General features: G+C 45.6%; 1 protein-coding gene across 1 annotated transcript; it reads left to right on the forward strand.

Moving 5' to 3' along the window:
• Positions 1-7123: 7123 nt before the first annotated feature.
• On the forward strand, positions 7124-16676 carry ACTR5 (actin related protein 5). The gene is made up of 9 exons (XM_009092953.2): positions 7124-7514; positions 8181-8410; positions 9267-9436; positions 10777-10994; positions 11312-11494; positions 13491-13613; positions 14157-14296; positions 15158-15290; positions 15756-16676. Exons 1-9 carry the CDS (start codon positions 7131-7133, stop codon positions 15999-16001), a joined length of 1827 nt encoding a protein of 608 aa, XP_009091201.2. The 5' UTR covers positions 7124-7130; the 3' UTR covers positions 16002-16676.
• The last annotated feature ends 6753 nt before the right edge of the window (positions 16677-23429 follow it).

The following is a 23429-nucleotide window of genomic DNA, read 5'->3' on the forward strand; positions in this document are numbered from 1 at the left end:
AATCCTATGGCTGTATTGCATTTAAAATCCAGTAAGAACTACTACAGAGAGAGATTGCCTTGATCTTATTTATTTGGAATCAAAGATTAGTGTTGGTGAGCAGAAATTATTCCTGATGCTGGTGGAGTGCTCGGTCCTTGTAAAAAAAGAAGCTTATCCCTCAAGAAATTGGCAGCTGTCATCCATTTCACATTTAAGCAGAGTGTTTCCAACACCCTGAAAGCAGCTGTGGTGAGCTGAGTGGGTGCTCAGTGTGGAGTGGGTTTCTTTTTCAGAGAATTCCCCTCCCTCTGCCATGCTGCAGTGGCTGTCACCAATGGTGGCCTGGATTGCCATGGGTCTCCCTGCTTTGTTTTCACCCTGAGGTGGTTCTCTGAGCTTGGCTCAGCTGCAGTTTCCTCCCCAGGACTGAGAGCAGCAGTCCTCTGCTCTCCAGACTCAGGGAGCCCAGGATTTTCCCAGCTCTTTCACCCAGCAAAGTGGACAGCTGAGCCACGTAGGTAACCAGATAGGATGGCAGCAGCAGAGTCCTCAGGATGTTAAAGGTCTGGAGCAACAGGCAGACAAAATTCCAAGTGAGAGAAGAAAGCAAGGAGCACAGCAGCTGGGGAAGAAAAGGAAGAACTGAATTGTCACTGCAATGATGTCTTTGGAAGAGGTTCCACTTTCAGCAGGATTTTGCAACCACCAGTGCTTGTTCTCTTCCCTCACCCACCCAACACAACAAACAAATGTCATGTCCTACAAAATGCAAGTTCAAGCCAATAGTTATACATGTGAGGAATTCTAGGAGAACCAAATGCTACCCTAGACAAAACCAGGCTCTTGTTAGCTTTTGAAAAACTAGGAAATTATTGAATGTTAAATGAATTGTTACCACACTGATTTGGTAGCACCTTGGTGGTGTTAATTGTCATTAAAATGCTTTCAACTGAGGTGTTGCTGATGGCATGCTAAAGCTCAGCTTTGGGGTGTGTTAGCCAAATAACTGCAGCAGGTTAAGATCATTCCAGGGCTTGGCTAGTCCAGCCTAAGCAAGGTGTGCACTCCAGCAGAACTGGTGGAAGGAAATGTGAGTGAGTACCTCAGTTGCTGCAATTCAAAACTCAGCAATGTAACTGAGCAGACAGGACTGGGAATAGTGACAGTGGAGGCACAGAGCAGCTTTCCCTTGTGAGCCCCTTCTGCAAAGGAACAGACAGTCAAGGCACAGGGAAAGAGAAGGCACACAAGACATGAAGCTCTTCCACTGCTTGAAATTTATCTTTTGGGATTTGTGTAAAGCCTAAAAGGATTAGGGCTGCTGTGTTTGCAAAGAGACTTCTGGCCTCAGTTCTTATTGAGCAAGTGAAATACATCTTATTTTCAGTCACATGCTCCACTGTAAGAAATTTGAAGCAACTTTTCAAAGAACATAGTACCAGCCATAAATACCAGGAGAGTTTTTACACACGGTTGAGTTAAACTTCTTATCTTGGAGGAATAAGTAGCAAATTTTGCCATTTTAAATGCACTTCTCAAGGACTTTTAAAATATGCAAATGCACCTTTAAATATATACACACACACACATATTCATGATAGTCATTCTGCACAATTTTGTGTTGCCTTTACCTCATCTACAACAGGAGTCACCACAAATAGGGAAGGCAGAAAACAAAACCTCCTGTTAGTTATTAACCAGGCAGAAACCTGGTTGAAATCTTAGAGCTTTGTCTTGCCCAAGAGGCCTCTGAGTCAGGCAGAGGTGAAAAAAGTCAGAGCTGAGGCACAAAAGCAGTAGATGTGCAAGGAGGCAGCGTGGCCCCACTACTCACCATCAGGATGTTATAGAAAGTGCTCTTTTCAGCATGGGAATATCTTATCTCCTGCCTCTGGGACCAGCTGTTTGGGGTCACTGCAAGAAGACTTTGGCTTTTAGGATCTGAGCTCAGATAAGCAGGCTTGGGCCTCAGTCTTCCCACAGCTCCACTGGATTGTGACTCCTCTTGCATCTCTGTACTGGATGCATCACCCTGGTTTTCTTCCTCTGTTATTTCATCTTCAGAGTCAGATTCAGGCTCATCAGGAGATTCTTTCTCAATCTTTTCTGTGCTGGGCATCTGTGCTAGAAGTAGGTTTGAAAAGAACATGTAAAATACCTGTATGTGACTTTTATTCCCATGGCTGCAAGACTTGCACATTCCATCTAGGAGCTGGACAATGTTCCTCTGAACTATTTCCAGCTGAAATAAAGGATTTTCAAACCAAACTAGACAATAAAAGGCCTTTACAAGTGTTTAATTTTAACTAATTAGCTCTTAATCAGCAATTCTATTAAAGGAGAATCTGAAGCACTACATTTTTAATTGTGCTTGTTGCAAACAAGCATAGAGGAAGTGGATATGACTGAATTAGTAGGGAAGCTATTAAAAAGAGTACTTTTATTTTTATAACTGAGAAAAGCTTTAATGTTCTTACTCTGTAAATATGCTGGTATGTAAAGATTTAGTGATGTGTCTGGTCTTACTGGTTAAAATGTAATTTAGAGCATTTGTGGAAACAGTTGGAGGCCTGGTGCTAAGAGCAGTCACTACAGGCCAGAAATTGTGAATGTAAATGTAGCAAGAATAACCTGAAAAATCTCCTTCAAAACAACAAGAGCATTACTCTGTCCAGACAAAACCCTGAGCACTCAACTGCAGTGTAAGGATGTGGCACAGCTATGTAAAATAGATATTTTGTCACTGATTTTGAACTACCTCAGCTAGGATTAGATTTTTTTTTCTCCAGCCTTAGAGCAGAGTAGCAAGGCTTTATCCTCACAAGTGCAACAACAAGCTCACTATTAGTTTAAACCAAAGCCTCTTATTGGTTGCTGACATGTTAAAAGAAAAAATTTGGGATGGATTGGAAAAACAAACTGGAAAAATACATAAGTAAATGAAAATGTGTGTCTTGCTCCCTTCAAAACTTTCAATCAGCCTCAGCATAAAAGAATTCCTTACCAGCTCCCCCAGTAAAACCTTCCATGCCTTTCCAAAAAGGAGAGGAGCAAGAGAACTGTGAGGCCAGAATTTAAAGTGTACAGATTTAGAGGATTAGGCTTGCTTTCGGGGAGATTTTTGAAATAGAAACCTCCAAAAATTACTTGTCCTTTGTCCTTCTTAAATCAAATTACCACTGAGAAAAAGGGAGAGTGTAAGAAGGGTAAGTAGCAGTTTGGTTGTCTTATAAGCATTTCTAGCAGAAAAGCACAATAATCTGTTTGTATTTTCTATATGCTACGAGCAGTGCTAACAAACCTTTGGCTGCCTCCTGTGACAAGTGGCATGGTCTAAAAATAGCCAGCAGAGTGCTTTAAAGAGGAAGGTAACTTCATGCAGCAGCATTTTACCTGATCAACTGCCCAACTTACCTTCATTAAGCAGCAGCTGTAGCCAGATAATGGCGATGATCAGCAGCATGACAAAGGGCAAGCAGAACCAGAAGAAAAGCAGAGGAAAGGTCAGCTCGTTCACCAGAGGAACCAGGGGATACCTCATGGCTTGCTTCAGGTTACTCTAAGTTTAGAACAGCCCGAGTGCTCCCCTTTCCAAGCACCTCTTAATCACTCTCATGGCAGCGCCGGTGGTCACAGGAAAGGGGTGGTAAAACAGCAAAGGGGACAGCCCCGTGCTGGGGAGGGAGCAGCAGGGATTAATAGGGGATAAGAACAACTGAGAAAGGCCAATCAAGTCAGATGTTTTCTTCAGCTGCTCTTTAGAGGATAAATACAGGTTAGGAAGCTTTCCAGGCTTATGTTAAAACTGTAGTTATAGTTCTTGTCATTGGATATAGGGGAGGTAACCAAGGGCTTTGGCCACTTTGAGACTGAGTAGCCAAGGCTGCTCTTGAGAATAAAACAGATCCAACCCTCCAGAGAGGTGTAGAGGATGAGCAGCTACAAGATTCTTCTCCTGGGCTCTTATTCAATGTAGAGCACAAATATGTCCCAAATAGACTCTATTTTTAGCCTACTCTGTATATCCTCATCTATTAGTTAATCCTTTAGGGAAATAAACCTTTATATTTTAATTGCCCTTCTGTCTCCCTTCCCTCCAAGAAAGGCAACCAGCACATTTTATAGGATGTGTGTCTATAAAAGCATTACTTAGGAGTAAAGGAATTCAGCAGTGATCAAAGAAGGAACCAGATATGGACTTGACAACTTGATATTCATCATGCTGTGGGTTTCTCCTTCAATAAAATAAAGCCATAATCTATTGCTTACCTCACAGAGGGTTGTTTGACTAGGTTGTTTGTGTAGCTCTCAGAAGAAGAGAGCAGTGATGTAAATGCACGTTACAAATGATTGCCTGCATGTAATGCTCTTGCTCAGAGCGTGTGTTTGTTTTTATGTAGTAACAGCCCCTTAAAATGAGCCTTTTTAATCCCAAGATCTAAATGAACTCTGCAAATTCTTATTAATTCACATTAATAACACCTTTGCATGATAAAAGAAAGCTATTAGCCCTGCTCTGTGCATTGGGTAAACAAGTGAGAAAAGCCATTAAAGCCCTGAGCTTCAAGGATGCTCAATATTTGAGTCCCCATTTCACTCAGTGGGGGTGGCAGGTTGGGGGCACCTCTGGAAATCATGCTGTTGATAGCTTGTCTACAGTGCTGAGAGGGATGGAGAGCAGCTGAAGCTGTGATCTGTTTCATTTTAATGATGAGCTGTGTCTCAGTCACATCACGGGCAGCCCTTGGAGTCCACGCTGGCTTTCACTGAGCTGAGCCAGCCTGGGACATCCTTGTTGCCATGGCAGGATGGATCCCACCCTGGAACCCCTTCTCCCCAGGGAATGGGGGGTGAAATAAGGGGGAAAGGCCCTCGCCATTCCCTGCCTGGTGGCACAGGAGTGGCAGATGCCTGGGCTGTGTCAGTGACCTCCTGGGCAAGGGGCAGGGCCCAGGGCTGTGGGGTTTCACCTCCACACAAGCCACAGCCATTGGGGAGGTCTCCCAGCCCAAGTTTGAAGGGCAGGGGTGCCCTGTGTGAAGGGGAGCAGGGGTGCAGCCCAGCCCCAGGCTGATGGTGGTACCCACAAAATTGGATTTGTTACCTGGTGTGCAAGAAGCCAATAATGACACACTGGAGAGGGACTTTGTTCATTTCAGAGCTGCCCCAGCCTGGGTGCTCAGTGGTACTCCAGAAATCCAGCACACTCCCGTGGGCTTTCCCTGCCATTGTTCATACACAGAAATTCAGAGTTAGTGAATTTCCAAGCACAGCCCCTCTCAAAGTTAGGATTGCTTAGTAAGTTCCATGCAAGTTACATCAGCCCAGCAATTCCTGTGCATCCTCAGGTGAAGGGTCTCTTTTAGCACTATAATGAACATGTTCAGCACTAGCACACATGGACCTCGAGTATTTTGCCAAGTTAGCAATACATAGGTAGATATACATCAACATTTTAATTTGCTACATCCTTAAAGCTCGTTAGCTTCAGGATGTCCTTGACCAAGGGATGATCCTGCTGCCTGTTCCACTGATCAGGTCTCCTTTCTTGCTCATTACGCTTGAGAGCACACTAAGGTCTTACAGCAAAGGACGTCCCAGTTTAAGATCGTCTTGGCAGGTTCCACCCTGGGGGTGCCGGTGGTCAGTGGCTGAACATCAGCTAGCTGTGCCCAAGGGGCCAACAAAGCCCATGGCACCCTGGCCTGTCTCAGGAACACTGTGGCCAGCAGGACCAGGACAGTGATTCCTGCCCTGTGCTAGCACTGGAGAGGGTCACCTTGGCTCCTGTGCCCAGTTCTGGGCCCCTCAGCCCAGGAAGGACAATATCCAGGGCTGCTGTGGTGGTGTTTGAGGGTCCCCAGGATGAGGGAAGAGATGAGAATCTTGATTCATGTTTCAAAAGGCTGATTTATTATTTTATTATTTATTTATTATTTTATATTATTATTATTATATTATTTATTTATATTTTATTTATATTATTATATTTGTTTATTATTGTATTTGTTATTTATTATTTATTTATTATTTTATGATATATATTATATTAAAAGAAAATTATATACTAAAACTATACTAAAGGAAGAGAAAGGAGACATCAGAAAGCTAGAAAGGAAAGGCAAGGAATGATAAAATCTTGTGACTGCTCACAGCCTCGACACAGGTGGCTGTCATTGGTCATCAAGTAAAAACAATTCACATGCTGGGTAAACAATTCTCCAAATCACATCCCAAAGCAGCAAAACATGGAGAAGCTGAAGCTCCCCAACTTCTCAGGAGAAAAGATCCTGGCAAAAGGATTTTTCAGAAAATATGTCTGTGACAGGCTGGATGAGGCTCTGGTCTGTTGACATGGTTGTCTTAGGTCATAGGCTGGACTCGATGGATCTCAGAAGCATTTTCCAAGCCGAATGATGCTGTAAGGGATGCCAGCAGGTCAGAGCAGACGATTGTCCCCCTCTGCTCTGGTGAGACCCCAGCTCACCCACTGGGCACAGCTGGGCTGTCTCCAGCAGCAGAAGGACATGGAGCTGCTGGAGCAGGTCCTGGGGAGGCCACGATGCTCTGAGGGCTCTGGAGCACCTCGAGAAGGGCCAGAGAGCTGGGGCTGTCCAGCCTGGACACGAGAAGGTGTCTGCAGACCTCATGGCACTTTTCCAGAGGGTGAAGGAGCTATAGGGAAGCTGGGCAGTGACTCTTCCTGCAGGGACAGCCCAAGGGGGAATGGTACAAGCTGAAAGAGGGGAAATTTAAGTTCAGTATTAGGAAGAAATTTTTTTACTGTGAGGCCCTGACACAGAGTGCCCAAAGAGGCTGTGGCTGCCCCTGGATCCCTGGCAGTGCCCAAGGCCAGGCTGGACAGGACTTGGAGCAGCCTGGGATGGGGGAAGGTGTCCCTGCCATGGCAGAGGGTGGGATGAGCTCCTTTAAGGTCCATTCCACGATTCTGTGCTGTGCTGGCTGCTCCCTGTCCCAGCGGTTAGGTCTCCTCTCCTTGGAAGCACACAAAGCTCTCACATTACGGAGCACACCCATTTAAAATTACCTCGATTACTTCAAGGCCCCGCGCCTCACAGCAGCGCTGCCCCGGAACCCCGGAGCGGGCCCGCGTTGCCGGCCGGACGCGGGCGGGAGGCGCGCCCGCCATGGCGGCGCCCACGCGGGTGTTCGCGTTCCGGGACGCGCGCTGGGCCCCGGACCCGGTGCTGGAGCCGAGCGCGGCCGTGCGGAGCCCGCAGCCGGTGCCGCTGGTCATTGACAACGGCTCCTTCCAGACGCGGGCTGGATGGGCCTGCCCGGACCCCGCCGTGCCCGCCGAGCCGCTGCTGCGGTTCCGCTCGCTGGCGGCGCGGAGCCGCGGGGCCCGCGGAGGGGCCGGCGCAGAGACCCAGGTGGGGAACGACCTGGGCAGCCCCGAGCCCCTGCGCTGGCTGCTGCGCTCGCCCTTCGACCGCAACGTGCCCGTCCAGCTGGAGCTGCAGGAGCTGCTCCTCGACCACGTCTTCCAGCGCCTCGGCGTCTCCTCGCAGGTACGGCCGGGCCGGGCCGGGCCGGGCGGAGCCGCCTGTGGATCCCGGGATGGTTTGGGTTGGAAGGGACCGCGCTCCACCTCTTGCCATGGGCAGGGACAGCTTCCCTGGCCCAGGTTGCTCAGATTTCCGTGCAGCCTGGCATTGGACACTTCCAGGGATTGAGCAGTCACAGCTTCCCTGGGCAACCTGTGCCAGTGCCTCACAGGGAGAAATCTTTGCTTAATATCTAATCTAAACATACTCCCCTAAACTTACTGCTGCTGTGTTGAGAGTTGCTTCTCAGACCGTGGAGCCCTCTGCCTGCATGACAACACCAATTTGAAAGCTTTACTCAGAGTGGAACTAAACTTCCACTGGCTTTCACTCGTCTCGTTGCATAGATTTTGGTTACTTAGATTTTAAATAATTTATATATGCCTTTAAAAGTCTATTCTCCTCCACCATCATGAGTTTATTCTTTGATTGAATGGACATTAACATTTTTTGCCCCTTTAAAGACCAGATATGATTTAACTTTCATGATTAATACCCTGCACATAAAGTGCTTTCTCATGCCCATTTTGGAGGAGTTTTTGCTGATGCTTAAAAGAAGAAGCAGAGATAACTAACCCCGGCTTTTCCCTTCATACCTTTATTACTGTTCTTTCCCCTTGTCTCTCCCAGGGCTGTGTGGATCACCCAATTGTTCTGACAGAAGCAGTTTGCAACCCTCTGTACTCAAGGCAAATGATGTCTGAGCTCCTCTTTGAATGCTACCAAGTGCCAAAGGTGTCCTATGGCGTGGACAGCCTGTACAGTTTTTATCACAACAGGAGGCAGAACTGGCCCTGCAGTGGTTTGGTGATATCCTCAGGGTACCAGTGCACACACATTTTGCCAGTCTTAGAAGGCAGGTGAGTTCTGAATGTCTTAAGTCTGGTGCAGCCACTGGCTTTTCAAGTGATGCAAATACCTCTTCCTCCAGCCCTGCACTATTAGCTCTTGCAATAATTTAGACTGATGAGTTAAAACCAGGTCTGCAGATTTTGCTAAGTTGTGTTGAGTTTTGACTTGAGGAAGCAATGCAGCTCTTGTAAATGTTGTGTTTTAGTTGTTAATTGTGCCTTGATGTGTCCTTTCAAAGGGAGAAGGGGATATGTGTCCCAAGTGAGACTGGGCATTAACAAACATAATTTAGCTTTTAAAGCAGCTTTGGGACAAAGGGAAGTGCTCTGTGTGTGAGACTTCTGCTGTGCTGGAGGCTTTTATCATTTTGGTTATTCTGCTACATTGCTCTACTTTCTCTTTTTGCATTTTTTTCTCTCTTTTTTTAGTCCTTACTGGAGGAGATGGCTTTATTAAATCTGATAATAAATTTTCAAGGTTTACACTTGTCCAACCACTAAGTGTTACAAAGGTTAAAAAACTACTTTTAGCGCCACTACCCATCACTTCTCTTGTTAGAGCAGAACATCTCCTTGCTGTAGCCAAAATTATTTAATATTTGGGCTTTTTTTAAAAAGCAGAACTATTTTATTTCACAATAAAACAGTGAACCAGCAGTTATGAATAGTTCAAATAGTGAACATAGCAGTGATTTTGCTGTTGCCTGAGAAAAGCATGTGTGTTAGATTCTCCGGTAAACAAACAATGAAATATTTATCTGTGAATATTCATCAACAGAAATCAAATAATCTGGGGGAAAGCAGGAGCTCTGTTTGATTTGCTGTGAATTCCCTGAGTGTGAGCTGTGTCTGTTTGCATTTTGAGGCTGGATGCCAAGAACTGCAAGCGCATTAACCTGGGGGGGTGCCAGGCTGCTGTGTACCTGCAGCGCCTGCTGCAGCTCAAGTACCCCGGGCATTTCGCAGCCATCACGCTGAGCCGCATGGAGGAGATCCTGCACGAGCACAGCTACGTCGCCCAGGACTACATAGAAGGTAAAACCAGCTCTCATTCACCACCTGCTGGTGCTCACTTGTGGGGGTACCTGTCCTCAGTTTCTCTGGGTCTGGACTGAAGGCACTTGAGACAGCAGTTCATGTTCAGACTCAGGTGTTTATTATTTCTTATCAGTGAAAGAGTCTCACTGCTGTGAGTTGGGCAGCTTTTCATTAGAAGGCACAAAATGGCCAACAATCTCTTGGAACAAGGTCTTTTAAGGCTAAACTATCCCTTTAAGAACTGACACCTGGATTATTTTCCTTTTTAACCCAATAACTGATCCCACAGAGCTGCAATGGGGATTTTTCTGCCCAATTACAAAATGCCACCCAAACCCATGAAGAAGAAGCCCAGGATGACACTCTGTGCCCTCCATCTTGCTTCCATCCACAACATGCTAAAATCCCAAACCCCTAAATTTCTCATCAAGTGATACACCCACACTGCTCTCTATAATCTACTCCACACTTTTGTGGATTCTAGTCTGTCTTGAAGTCTGGGAAACTTTCTCACTTATTGTTGTTGTTCACCCACTCATGTTGTTGTTCTTTAACATAATTCCCCGCTTGTTCTCAATGTTTTTAGTTTGTCCTCTCTACCCCTTGTTTTGAACTCGGCTCGAATTCTTTCAGAAATATTCTACTTCTGTTTTGCTTTCTTTGTGGTAATCAGCCTTACATTTAACAGCAGTTTAGTATTTAAAATTAAGCCAGAAATCAAATTTAACTACTACTAGAAATTAGAAATCTGTATTGGTTTAAATTTCTCTGTGAATAAAAATTGTGATGGTTTCAGCAGAAAAGGATTTAAAATGAGCTTGTTTCCTTTATATGTCAACAAAACATTTTAGGGGGTTAGGATTTCTGTGTTTCCTATCTGCTTTAAGGTTTCCAGAGTTGCACAGGACATTTCTCATGACTTTGTGTGAATTAAATAAGTTATTAAATTTCCATGGCAAATGTCATCTGAAGTAGGGCCTGAAGAAAAGGTTTTTTTTTTTTTAAATTTGTCACTTGTGAATGAGCCTTCCTTAGAAATATGTGAGCGCTCTCCCTCCCCTTGGGCAGAAAGACTTCAATGTGCACTTGCACTTTGCAGTACTTGTTGTTTCCTGGAGGCCAGATAACTCAGAGCTGCCTGCACTGGGTGTGTGACCTGCAGGCAGCACTCAGAGGGGCAGCCAAGCTTGGGAACAGTTGCCAAGAGCTGACAGAATTCTGTGCTTGCACTTTTTGCCTTCTTCCCTCACCTTTCATCTTTCACACAAGGTGCACATAACATGCAAATCGTTTTGTGCTGCCAGAACAAAAAATTGCTTTGCTTTCCAAATGCCCAGAGCTGCAGAAGTGGCGGTGCCCAGAGTACTACGAGAACAACGTGCACAAGATGCAGCTGCCTTTCTCCAACAAGCTGCTGGGCAGCACTGTGGCATCTGAGGAGAAGCAGGAGAAGAGGCAGCAGCAGCTGCGGCGGCTGCAGGAGCTCAACGCGCGGCGTCGGGAGGAAAAGCTGCAGCTGGACCAGGAGAGGCTGGACAGGTTGCTGTATGTGCAGGTAACGCAGGCAGAGTTGCAGTGTGGTGGCTTGGGAGGAGGGCAGGCTCTATCACAAGGTCACACATCATGGTGAAGAAGCTGTGACTGTCGTGGGTGTTCCCTGATAGGAGCTTGCCAAGGTTAGTTGTGAGTTAATAGAGATTTTTGATGCAGGGGATGTTTTCAGTTTCTGAACAGCACTTCTGGGAAATACTTCAAATGCTGTCAAAGTGTGCACATCATAGTCTCTAGTCATGCAAGCAGAGTGACTGTACATCATTGCTGACTGCTGTTGCCCTGTCTTGTTCATCACAGCTAGCTCTGATCTCTCCACAGGAACTTTTAGAAGATGGTCAGATGGATCAGTTCCACAAAGCTTTGGTGGAGCTGAACATGGACTCTGCAGAAGAGCTTCAGTCTTACATCAACAAATTGAGTCTGTCTGTTGAACAGACAAAGCAGAAAATCCTGCAGTCAGAAGTCAATATTGAAGTAGATGTTGTGGACAGCAAGCCAGAGGTAGGATGTTTTCACCAAGATAATTCTCATTTTATCTCTGAATGAATTAAACTTCTGTGCTTGAAAATTGTCCCTTCTGACTTCCACTGATGAACTAAGCTTTTTCTTTAACACATTGCAAGTCATTATTAAGTTGGCAACTGTTTCTCTCTTTTCAGAGAGAATGTCCTGAGACAACCATCCTTAATCTTCATTAGTCTTCTGTTAAACATACAAAGGAGATAAAGATACAACCCATCCATCTTTTTGTTTAAAAAAGTATTTGTTCTCCTTTTTGTTTTTCCTCTTCAGGTGCAGAGAACTTAAATGGTAAACAGCCAACCCTGCCTTTATTGTAGCTGTCTATTTTTGGTGGATTTAAGCAGCATGTTCTGTTTTGGTTTCTTAATGAAAGATTATTTGCTACACTTGGTTATTGCAGTTGTCCTGAAGATGAGGAGCTCCTTGTCTGCTTTGCCAGACTAACACAGGCCCAGCACACAGCAGCTGCTGCCAAGGGGTGCTCTAAGGCTGCTTGTGCATGTGCTTTTAATTGCCTTCCAAGTCACTTAAGACAGAGCTTTTTTAGCTTTATCAGCTTCTGTTCAGGGAAAAGGTGCAGAGAAAAAGAGAAAATTGAAGCATAGAGGGGAGATCCTTATTTAGGTTGCCCAGGTAAGCTGTGGTTAGCCCATTCCTGGAAGTGTTTGCCCATCCCTGGAAGTGTTCAAGGCCAGCTTGGAGCAGGCTGGTCTAGTGGAAGGTGTCCCTGCCCATGGCAGTGGGTGGAACTGGATGAGCTTTTAAGGTCCCTTCCAACCCAAACCATTCCATGTTTCTATGATTATCAGTGTAAGAATCAGAATTATTGTGCTTCAGCAAAATTCAGGCAGATGATGGGCTTATCATTGTGGTGAAGAATCCTTCTGCCTTCTGTCCAAAGAAGGTATTCTAGAAAAAAGAGAATTGAAAGATAAGCAGTTACCTGTCATTTTTCTCAGTGACTGTGCCTAAATTCCAGCATCTCCCACACCCCTGCTGTTTGCTGGGTGCAATCTCAGACCTCAGAATGAATCCACAAGCTTTGTCATTTGGTCTGTGCCTTGAGAGAGCACTTAGAATTATCATAAAATCCCTTTGTAAGACCAGATGTTCAGCTGAGTCTCTGTAACTTTCTGGTTTTGTCTTTTTCCTTTTTCTTATAAGATAAAAAAAGAAATGCATTTAACAGGACTTCATGAGACTACACTTTTTGCTGGAACAATGAACACTTCTAAAGTTCAGTCTGATTAATTGAATTTATTAATTAGATATAAAATAGACATTGAGGAATGTTTGAAGGATGTCATTTTGACTCATTGTGGCATTGCAACAAATGTTTCAAGTTTAAAATAGCAAAACCCAAATATTTAGTAACAAAATCCCAAAGGTAACATTGTAACACCAAAAAAAAGAAAATTGACAACATGTTCCTACCTCACAACAGGAGTCTTATAGGATTTTGAGTGATGCTTTTCATTAGGACAGAGCTTCATGTCTGTGTAAAATAAAAGGGGATTTGGTTCATCCTGTGAGCAAATAGTAGACAGTTGAAACTCTCAAAAATTGTGTGGTGGCTTTGTAGCTAGCAAATATTTGTTTTCCAGTCCCACACAAGTAAAATAGGGAATTTAATGGTAATTATAGAGCAGTTAGAGGTGTTGGAAGGGTACCAGGTCTTAACCAATATAAAAAGCTATTTTACCAAGTTTTAATATGCTGTTATGCCTAGGACATGGCTGCCTGGGATCCTGGCAGTCAGCCTGGTGATTGAGGCCTGCATTTCTGAGCTGGCATTGGGAAGTGTTTGATTTTTGTGCTTTGTGTGAATGTCTGTATTTCTGTTTCCTGGGCATATTTGTTTTCAGGCATGTTAAAGAGTTAAGAGTTGAGATTTGAGGAGACTGAGTTTTCCAGCCATGTCACCAGAATTGAAATCACACCTGAGCTAAGCTTCCATAACTTGCTCTGTTTCCAGACTCCTGACTTGGATCCAGTGGGCAGTGAGCAGTCCCTGGAGGATGTGGAAAGTATAAATGAGTTTGAGCCTTTATTTGCTGAGGAGCAGCCTGAAGTTGAGAAGCCAGTTGCTGCAGTGCAGGTTTGGTTTCTGTATTTACACCTTGTGCCAGGGGTTTGCATCCCACTTGGCCCAGCCAGTCTGCTGACATTGCAGACTGGCTGGGCAAGTGGGATGCAAACATTGTTTGCCTGCTCTTGGAAGGGATGCCTAAACTACCTGAACAGGACATGAAGAGAGAAATCCTGGCAATCTTAGCTGGTGGTTTAGGATGAGAATTCCCTCTTGGCTCACTCTGCAGGCAGTGCCTGGTGTAGCAGAGCTGTGTTATTAAGGGAAAGAAGTTCTGCTCAAGTGTTTTTGTCTGTGATCCATAGCCTGATATCCCAGTGGGCACAGCTTTCAGCTTGTGAGGTTGAGCCTTAGAATTAAGTGTCTCCAAGCAGAATAAATTATAGGAAAAGTCCAGCTTCCCTGACCTTTTGGAACCTTTACCAGAGTGCTACTTCTCTGTGGGAGCATTACCATTTAGGTTTTTGTACAGAATTGTTTGGAAACATTGCTTGTTGTAGGCTGTTATTGTTCTTTAACATAATTCCCCCCAACTTCTCAATGTTTTTAAAGCCCGTGTTTAACCTGGCAGAGTACCACCAGCTTTTCCTTGGCACTGAAAGAATCAGGGCTCCAGAGATTGTCTTCCAGCCCTCCCTGATAGGAGAGGACCAGGCTGGGATAGCAGAAACCATGCAATATGTCCTTGAGAGGTGAGTTTACAGAACTATTCACTTCACACAAGCTATTCTTCATTTGATAGCAGCTTTTGAAATGCTGGGGATTTAGCAATAATTTGAGAAAATATGTTGAATAGTTATTTTTGGGGAAATCAAGAATTGCAGGTTAGACATGTCTTCCTCAAAGCCACGTGTAACTCTGCTTAAGTCAGTGAGTCTACAAAGTTTTTTGATCTATAACCCCATCAATGATAAATTTTTGAGCACACACCTCTAATATATGTAGATTTGTAAATTACAGCTACTACTAAACTATTATGAATATTTTAAAACATAGACAAAAATAGAAATTAAAAAAGAAAGAGAGAAAGGTGAAATAACCACCCTTTAAATGTATTTATCAATTTATCTGCCTGTACCTCACTGGATTGTTTTGCACAGACCCCACTTTAGAGATCCCTGGTCCAACTCGTTATTGAGGGAAACAGCAAACACTTGCAACAGTGAGCTGGCAGTCTCTGGTTTTGGGAAATCAAAATCAGGGGTAACATTTTAAAGTTAAGATACAGGTACACCTGCTGGACATTTCCAGATAAATTAGCATTGATGAAATGTCACCCCTGAACTGTATGAACATAGGAGATCACATTTTCTGAAAGGGAGGAATTCCAGCCCTAGAAAGAAATCCAGTTGTTGATTTATGAGGAGCTGAGTGCTTTCAGGACTTTTTCTGCCACTCCCTTAATTTCCAGAAAACAAAGAAGGTTTTTGGTGTTAGAAAAATGAAGTTTCTCCAAGTGAATCCTAGGACAATTTGCAGTATTCCCCACAGCTGTTGCAGTTCATAGGACAGATGTCCTTGAGAAAAGCTGAAGCTGTTCTTTCTCTTCACAGGTATTCCAAGGAACAACAGGCTATCCTTGTCCAGAATGTTTTCCTCACTGGTGGAAATACAATGTACCCTGGACTGAAAGCCAGAATCCAGAAGGAACTGCTGGAAATGAGACCATTCCAGTCATCCTTTCAGGTATGTGTGTTGCCATGGTGTTTTTGTGAACAATCTGTTCTGCTGTGTACAGATGGAATTGAGTGAGGTGCAGAGCAAGAGTACTTAGAGTATGGGCATGGAGAGGGTTTTAAAGCAAGACTCAGCAAACAGCTCTTTGACCTGAGAAGATGCAGGTTAGCAAAGATTCAGTTGCTCTTTGTGAAGACAGCATAGTGAGCAGGGAAAAGTAAGGTCTGCTTCTACTAAAGGACCATGCACACAAAAGCATGTTTGGCTGTAAATTTGCAAATTGATTGCTTAGGAATTGATAAGAAGGTGAAAACACAGTTGAACCTAACATTACTCTTTCTGAGAGACAGTGACAGATCAGCTCAAATTTCTGAAATTCAGTTGAGTGTGTCATATACCATTGTAACCAGGGTAAAAAGGGCTTCCCTCCCCTGTGCTGAATTGACATTGTTCTTCTGTTTTCCTTCCATCCAGGTTAGCCTTGCTTCCAGCCCTGTCCTGGATGCCTGGTATGGGGCTAGGGACTGGGCAGTGGAGCACATGGCCCGTGAGGAAGGCTGGATCAGCAGGAAGGACTATGAGGAGAAAGGGGGGGAGTACCTCAAGGAACACTGTGCCTCCAACGTCTATGTTCCCATCCGCCTTCCCAAGCAGGCCCCGCGGGCAGCAGAGGCTCCCAGCAGAGCCTCGGGCACAGGGAACCCCAGTGAGCAGGCATAGCCCTGTCCTTGGCACCCTCAGCGCTGCAGAGAAGGCTTCATGCTGTGCAGCAGGGCGGAGCCTCACTGCCTGCTGAGCTCCCATCCCGGTCCTTGGCCCTGGAGGATGGGACACGCTGGCACAGTTCAGTGCTGCTCACACACAGCAGCTCGTGGAGAGGAAAACTCCCTCTTCGAGACTGTCATAGTAAGGCTCAGGGGTTTTGGAGAGTGTGTGTTTTACAGCTTTTGAAGATGTAATGAAATGTCTGGTTTTATATGGTTTTTATTGCAGCTGGGCTGTAGCAAGGCAGGCAGCCCAGCAGGTGTCCCCCTTGCCCGTGTCACAATCGTCTGTCGGGACATGTCGGGCAGGTGATGATGCAGGACACCGGGGGGCTGAACTCAGCCCTGCCTCCCGAGGCCTCGTGTTCCATCTCCTTCCTGCTAAACCAGCACCGAATAACCAGTGGGAACTTCTTGTCTCCATCGATGGCAGAGATAGCCGTGTTGTGGCTGAAACTGGAGAGCTGGGCACCTGCAGACACAACCCTCCATAAAGCACAGTCCAGAGGCACTGCCAAGCCTTCTGCTGCCCTGGAGTGGTTCTGCAGGCTGAGCAGGGCAGCTCTCTGATGGGACTTTTTGATCAAAAGTTGTTGTAGCAATAAAGCAAAGCTTTTTGCTTTACCACTAATTTACGTGTTTCAGTGATTTCACTTCTTTAGGGCTGTGAGGATGGGTTTGATTGGTTGTACCTTGTTTAAAAACACAGGTTTGCAGGCCTCTATCCTGCTGTACAATTTGCCTGTGGATTCAGCTGTCCCACTGAACAACTTGTTGCTTTCCCAAAAGAATAATTCATCCTGAATGCTGAACCCAAATCTAAGGAGACTCCTTCACTTTGGCAAAAGACAAGGTAATGGGGAAAATATCGAGACTGTAACTGATATAAAGAAGGTGTAAAAGTGATGTTTGGTGTCCCCAGGGGCTGCAGAGCATCAAGGTAAGCTGTCATCTGGCAGATTCAAAGCAAAGAGCATGAGGAACTTGCTTGTGCTGAAGTTGGTTGGCACAGGATAAGAATTTTGGATTCAGAAGTATTATTGAGATTTACAGTTTCTTATAAAACAGAAATTTGAGGGCAAATATTGAGGTCTCACCTGTGCATTGAGTGTTTTTCAGAGAGCTCTCACACAGTTCCTGTGGCACCCAGCACTGGCCAGTCCCAGGTGGGATGCTGGTCTTGGTGGCCCCTGCCTGCTCCTCACAGGCTGTTGGGCAGGGCAGGAGAAGAGAGCTGGCTACCTCCAGGTGACCTCAAGTTTGGATTATTGATCCTATCCCTGGCTGCCTGGAGGCAGTTTTTAGGACAATGAAGGGAATTCTGTGGGTGGTAAAGAATGTGGAAAAACATGCTGTGCTGAAACCAGCCAAGTTACACATGAAGATGTCTTTTCTGATCTCTGTGACCTGGGGTCAATGCTGTCCCATTGCTATTTGACCCCTCTTTGACCCATCTTTAGCTTTACTTCAGGCAGAGGGACTACCAAAGGTATGGAAATAGTTCTGATACTTGGTGTTGCCTGCTAAATAGATAGATAGTGTGTTGAGCATAAAACAGTTCCAGAATGAGGGCCTGAAAGGGTATCTGTAATGCATGATTATGTGATTTCTAAATCTATGGCCAAATCGTGCCAGCTACTTCTCTTGCATTAATTCAAAGCAGAATTGTCTTATTCTCAAAGAGATGCCAGAGCAGCTGCTTAAACAGCTTTAAGGAAGCAGAATTTTGTAATATCCTGACTATTAGCTGTTAATTTGTTACTTTGTGCCACAGTAGCCAGAGGAACTGATGAACTTGGACCAGGTGATCACTGTCACAGGCTGCTCTGAGTGTGTTGGTGGCCATTCAGGTGCTTGGAGCAGCACCATGATAATCATGAATCTTGCAAAATGGGATGAATTTTAGTCATTTCAGTTCAGTTCCCTGGTAATGATTTGCTGTGGTGCTACCTGAGCATTGGTGCTGGCAGGAGAGAAATGGAAGGAGTGTGTGGTGCTGAGAGCAGGAGGACACATTGGTGTCATTTCAGACAGTAGTGTTGGAGTCCTTGTGGAGCTTCGCCATTGGGACACTTGTGGCAAGGTTTTCTCATCCCCATGTGCAGGAGAATTTGGTTGTTTTCCATGTGAGTGGCACAGGGCCCTCCAAACCTAGAAGGGGCTTGGATGTCTCCTGTCATTGGTTTATGCCCCCCCTGAGAGGAGAACAGGCCAAAAGACACCTGCTAGGCCTCTTTTTAATGGACTTTTGGTTGGGTGAGGAGCAGTAGGAGGAAAAGTAATCCTGCTGTGGACAGGAATCTCAAAGTGCTACCCTTAGAGCCTTTGGCAAGTGATGGCAGGGCTGCTGTTGAGTGAGCTGCTGTGCCAGCAGCCTCAGAATCATTGCTGTGCTCATCCTGGCAGTGTCCTCCAAGCTGACCCAGGGCAATTGCCAGGTCTGAGATGGTCAAGTGGTCCCTATTTGGACCCTGGTAAATTAAGTTCAAAGTGACCTGTAACCTGATTATACAATTCAGTTATGCCCTAATTCAGGTCAAAGAATACGAAAGTACAATTTCACAGCAGTGCTGAGTTTGGTCTATTTAAAAGAGAGCTCAAACTGGGTCCCACCTTTCACAGGGTCCCTAAGATCTGCTCTGGGTGGAAACACCACGTCAGTGAGCAGCCCTGGAGACTGAACATCCATCACGTGTCCCATGTCCCAGATTTCCTTTGGAGCTGCCGACGAGCCTCGCTTTGGGGCTTCAAGGCTTCTTATGCTTCCTGTGCCACAGCAACTTCAAACATGTTCTTTGCTAAATCTCTGCTAGGACACCAAGATTAGAACTCTCTGCTCCAGTTATTAATCTCTGGAATACTTAATGTGCTGTGTAAGACAGCATCTCGGAAGAAAGAGAAGATGCCTGTGAAGCGTCACTTAAAATTTAGGATTATCCCTCCAGAGACAGCCCACAGTGATCCTCTGGCAGTCAGTCATAAACCACAAGTTTTGAAGCTTGTGTGGGATGAGCAGGGGAGAGGAGAATGCTGTAATGGATTTAACATTATCCCCAAAGTCATATGGTGGGATTTCCAGCGATGGCTGGGAACGCCAGGCACAGGCAGCTGTGCTGATCCCCATGGCTCACTCCCACTGCTCTGTGCAGGGAGAGAGCTGCTCCCTGAGCAGCTGCAACAGAACTCGGGTTTCAATGGCTCAGACCCTGAGCATGGTTTGCCAAGAGATTTTCAGCTCCTTTCATTCCTTTTCAGGCACTCAGCTTCCTGTGTGTAGTTGACAAACACCTTTTCCCCTTCCTTGTTCACACCATCTCAGCCCTCATGTTAGCAAGGTGTCACAGTTTCAAGGGATTTTTTTGGTTGTTTATTTTTAAGTTATATTGCTTTTTTTACACCCTTAGGGGTCTTTTCTTTCTCTTTTTGAGCAGTGCACTCGGTTCCCATTTCCTAATGGAGCAGAGTTCATGATGAAAGAACCATTTTCATGGATCCAGCTCATAGCGGTGTTTGTGACAATTCACAGCTGTTGTTCTGCCCTCAGTTCTGTCTCAGCAGAGCCAACCTGAGAGTGTTGCTGGCTGAGGCTTTCACAGATTTCACAGCTCCTCTGGGGAAGGAGGGAGGTCAAGGAAAACCATGGAGACTTGGTCCATTCTTTGCCCACTGCACGGTGTGCCAAGTGGAAAAATCTTCAAGCCACTCCTTTCCTGAAGCCAGCAGAAGTCCCAGGTATGGTGAGAATCACTCTGTGCAGGTATACTTTTATTTTTAAGCAATTGCTGTTTCCCACTATCAGAACACAATCAAACTGGATTTATGGTCTGACTGAGAAACTTTTGTACTCTTAAAATTCCTGGGTTTAGTCAGGACAGTGTTTTTTTTAGCTTTTAAATTATTTCACAACTAAGGGGAAATATGAAACAGCTTCTCCCTTCATCTGACAGGAGGTAAATATGCAGTGCTGATGGTGAAAGCATTTTTGTGTTGACAGTGATGTTCTGTGAAGGCATCCAAGTTCCTGCACTCCAGTAGTCAGGCTGTTATATCAGGAGGAAGCTCATCCCCAGGGAAGCTTGTGGCAGGTCTGGCTGGACCAGTGAGCATCAGAACATGCAAGGAAAAAGTGTGGCTTTGTTCAAACCTATGTCAAGTGAATTCCAGAGGAGGGAGACCTTTGGAAAGCTCCCACTGTTTGAGCTTTTTGGGAATATAGTGGGTGACAGAGTATTGGATAGCACAGAGACCATGGGGCACTGGGTGCCTTCCTTATTTAGATGAAGGGCAAGGATGCATGGTGACCTCTGGGTGGGATAAGCTTTGAGGGATGATGGCAACCTGCCCCCAAAGGGCTGAGGTGACACTTTCCTGAGTGCCCTGATGCCCAGGAGGGTTGGGAGGCTGTTGGCTGCAGCAGAGGCTGATTTCCCTCTGATTTCCCTGGAGCACACTCCCTGCTCCTAAATGGCTCCTTATGCCAAGTGCAAAAAATGTCCTGTACAAGCCTGGGAGGCTGGGCACTCACTGCCTTGACTGAGCTTGCTTGGCAGCAAGTTCCAGTCTGTGCAAACAGTTTTTGGGTAGTCTTATCTTTCCACTAAACATTTTGATGTGGAGGTTTTGTTCTTCCAGGTGTTTTCATCCTCTTCAGAGGAGAATACTAATGGGTAAAACTGTCCTGCCTCAGACACCTGTTCTGCACCTGAACAGCAGCCCCAGATGAGGAACAGTCCTGTTGGTCTGATCTTCCTGCTCTGGTTTGACAGCTTCACAAGGCTTCCACTCAACATTTTAGAAATAACTCTGTCCCTGCTAGAGTGCCCAGAAGTCCCCTGTGGTACACAGAATTCTCTGTCACCCCCTCACCTTGAGCACCTGCTGCCTTTTAGCATTTTGTCTGCTACACTTAGATAAATCCACCTGATCTAGAAGCCATCAACTGATAAAATCTCAGTGCTCCAGAGGCAGAATGCCTTGAGAGGGTCCCATAGTGCTTTCTTGAGCACATCCACTGTGACATGTAACCTTTAAACACAGTTTTGTGTTCCTTGTGCATTAGCACATTTCTCCTGGCTGACATTGCTTCTCAGCTTTGGGAAATATATTTCATATCCTCATCCTTAGCTCAGTTTATTTTTCCCATTCTAAAACTTGGTTAAAATATACCCCACTCCTCCTCTCACCCCAGATTCCTGCCACATACCTGGCATTCTTTCATCCTTAATGAGATGAAGGAGTGGGGGATTTCACCCTCCTGGAATTTTAGAGGAATACTAAGTGGATTTCTCATGAAAAGCCCCATTTAGGATACAAGCCTCCCTGAAAGATAGTCCATGACAGCAAACCTTGCTTTATTGGTAATGGTGAGCAGAGTTTTTGCCTCCCTATTCAATAACTACTTTCTGCTTTGTTTTTACAAGTATTGTCATTGATGGAGCAAGTTCCCAGTGGAGGAAGCAGAAAGTAGATGGGGAGACCAGCAGAACTCAGCCTCCAATGTGGCCAAACCTTCCATATAGACACCATAAAGGAGGTTCAGTCAAAATAGTTTCATCCAGATTTAGTCATTAACTTCCTTTAATAAACATACTGATTTGTTGGATCAAAGGTTCCTGGAAGTGAGCTCCAGGAGATGTTTGTGGGGAAGTACAGGAATAGGAGCAATGTGATGTGTGTGTAAAACAGGGAGGGGATGGGAAATCATGCCAGCTGGTCACTGCTACACATCCAGGGACACGGGAGCACAGTGCTTCTGGAGTGGGATCCATCCCACAGCCCTGTCCTATCACACATGTTGACAGGACAGGTGAAAGCATCCAAATTGCAGAGCTCAGCATGGATGATGAGTTTGGAGCAGCAACACCACCTGGGACTGAGCATCACAGAGTGCTGGGCTGGTATTGTATTTGCTGGGTGCCCCCATGAAGGAAGGAATGATGAATCTGACTCCATGTTCTCAGAAGGCTGATTTATTATTTTATAATACTATATTATATAAAAGAATACTAAACTATACTATACTAAAGAATACAGCAAGGATACAGACAGAAGGCTAAAAAGATAATAATGAAAGCTTGTGATTCTCTCCAGAGTTCTGATACAGCTTGGCTCTGATTGGCCAAAGAGAGAAAACAACTCCCAGCAGAATGCAATGGAACAATCACCTGTGGGTGAACAATCTCCAAACACATTCCACATGTGAGCACAGCACAGGAGAAGCAAATGAGATCAGAATTTTTTTCCTTTTTCTCCGAGGCTTCTCAGCTTCCCAGGATCCTGGGCAAAGGGATTTTTCCAGAGAATGTGAATGCCCCAGGCAGGGGATGCTGCCGAGCCTGCAGCCCCAGGCTGTGCCCAGCAGTGCAGGGCTGGGAGGGGACACAGCGAGCCCGGCTCTGCTCCTGCCCTGCCAGAGGAGCACGGACAGCAGCAGGAGGAGCTCCGGGCTCCTTTCATCCAGCTCTGCTGTGGCAGACGGCCACGGGCTGTCCTGGCTGCCTTGGGAACAATGGAGAGGAAGGCTTTGATTCCAGCAGCGATGGACACCCTCCTGCTCCAGGGTGGTGCCGATGGAAGGAACTGGGGGCTCGGTTATTTGCTTTTATCCTTTGTTAACTGCTGCTAACTTCTTGTTGTGGGAACTGCTGTGACTCCTCTGCAGGGTTTATTTATGCTTTTTGCCTGACGTGGCTCGCAGGAGGCCTTTGATATTCAGCCCCGGGAGTGTCCCCTGGCCTGGGAACGGGAAGAGCTGAGCCGGGCTCATCCAGTCCAGGCCAGGGGCTGCTGTCCCACTGTCCTGGCACCACACAATGCCCTTTGTGGGCTGTCCCCAGCCTGCTGGGTTGGATTACTCTTAGTTTTTCAGAGAAAATAGAATAAAATATTTATTCTATTATCAGTCAAAATAGAATATTTTATTCTATTATCAGTCGCGATGAAAGGTAAGACATAAGAGATGTAAAACTTTTCTATTCTCTTCTATCCAACCTCCAACCTATCCAACCAATAGGTTCTGTTCTGTTCTGTTCTGTTCTGTTCTGTTCTGTTCTATCAGAAGTGAACCTATTTCTTGGTCAAAATACCTTTTAAAATGTTTTTTAGCCTATTAGCATTAGCCACACAATGTAGCAAAATTGTGTAAACTTTCTCTCGGGTTTTAAGAATTCTTTACAAATCGATTTCCCCCCTGTGATTTGTGCCCAGCCTTGCCCTCCTGTGCCACAGCAAAGTCCCTGGCCAGCAGCAAAGGTGGCTGAGAGCAGCTGCTGGTGCTGCAGCGCCGGCAGGGGGAGAAGATGCGATTGGGCACTTCGGGGAATTTGTGGAGTTTTTCTCGGGAGAGAAGAACAAGGAGGATACAGAGCTTTTTGCACTGGGTTTG

This window comes from Serinus canaria, chromosome 20, assembly GCF_022539315.1.
Source record: "Serinus canaria isolate serCan28SL12 chromosome 20, serCan2020, whole genome shotgun sequence".
In the NCBI taxonomy this organism is placed as follows: Eukaryota; Metazoa; Chordata; class Aves; order Passeriformes; family Fringillidae; genus Serinus; species Serinus canaria.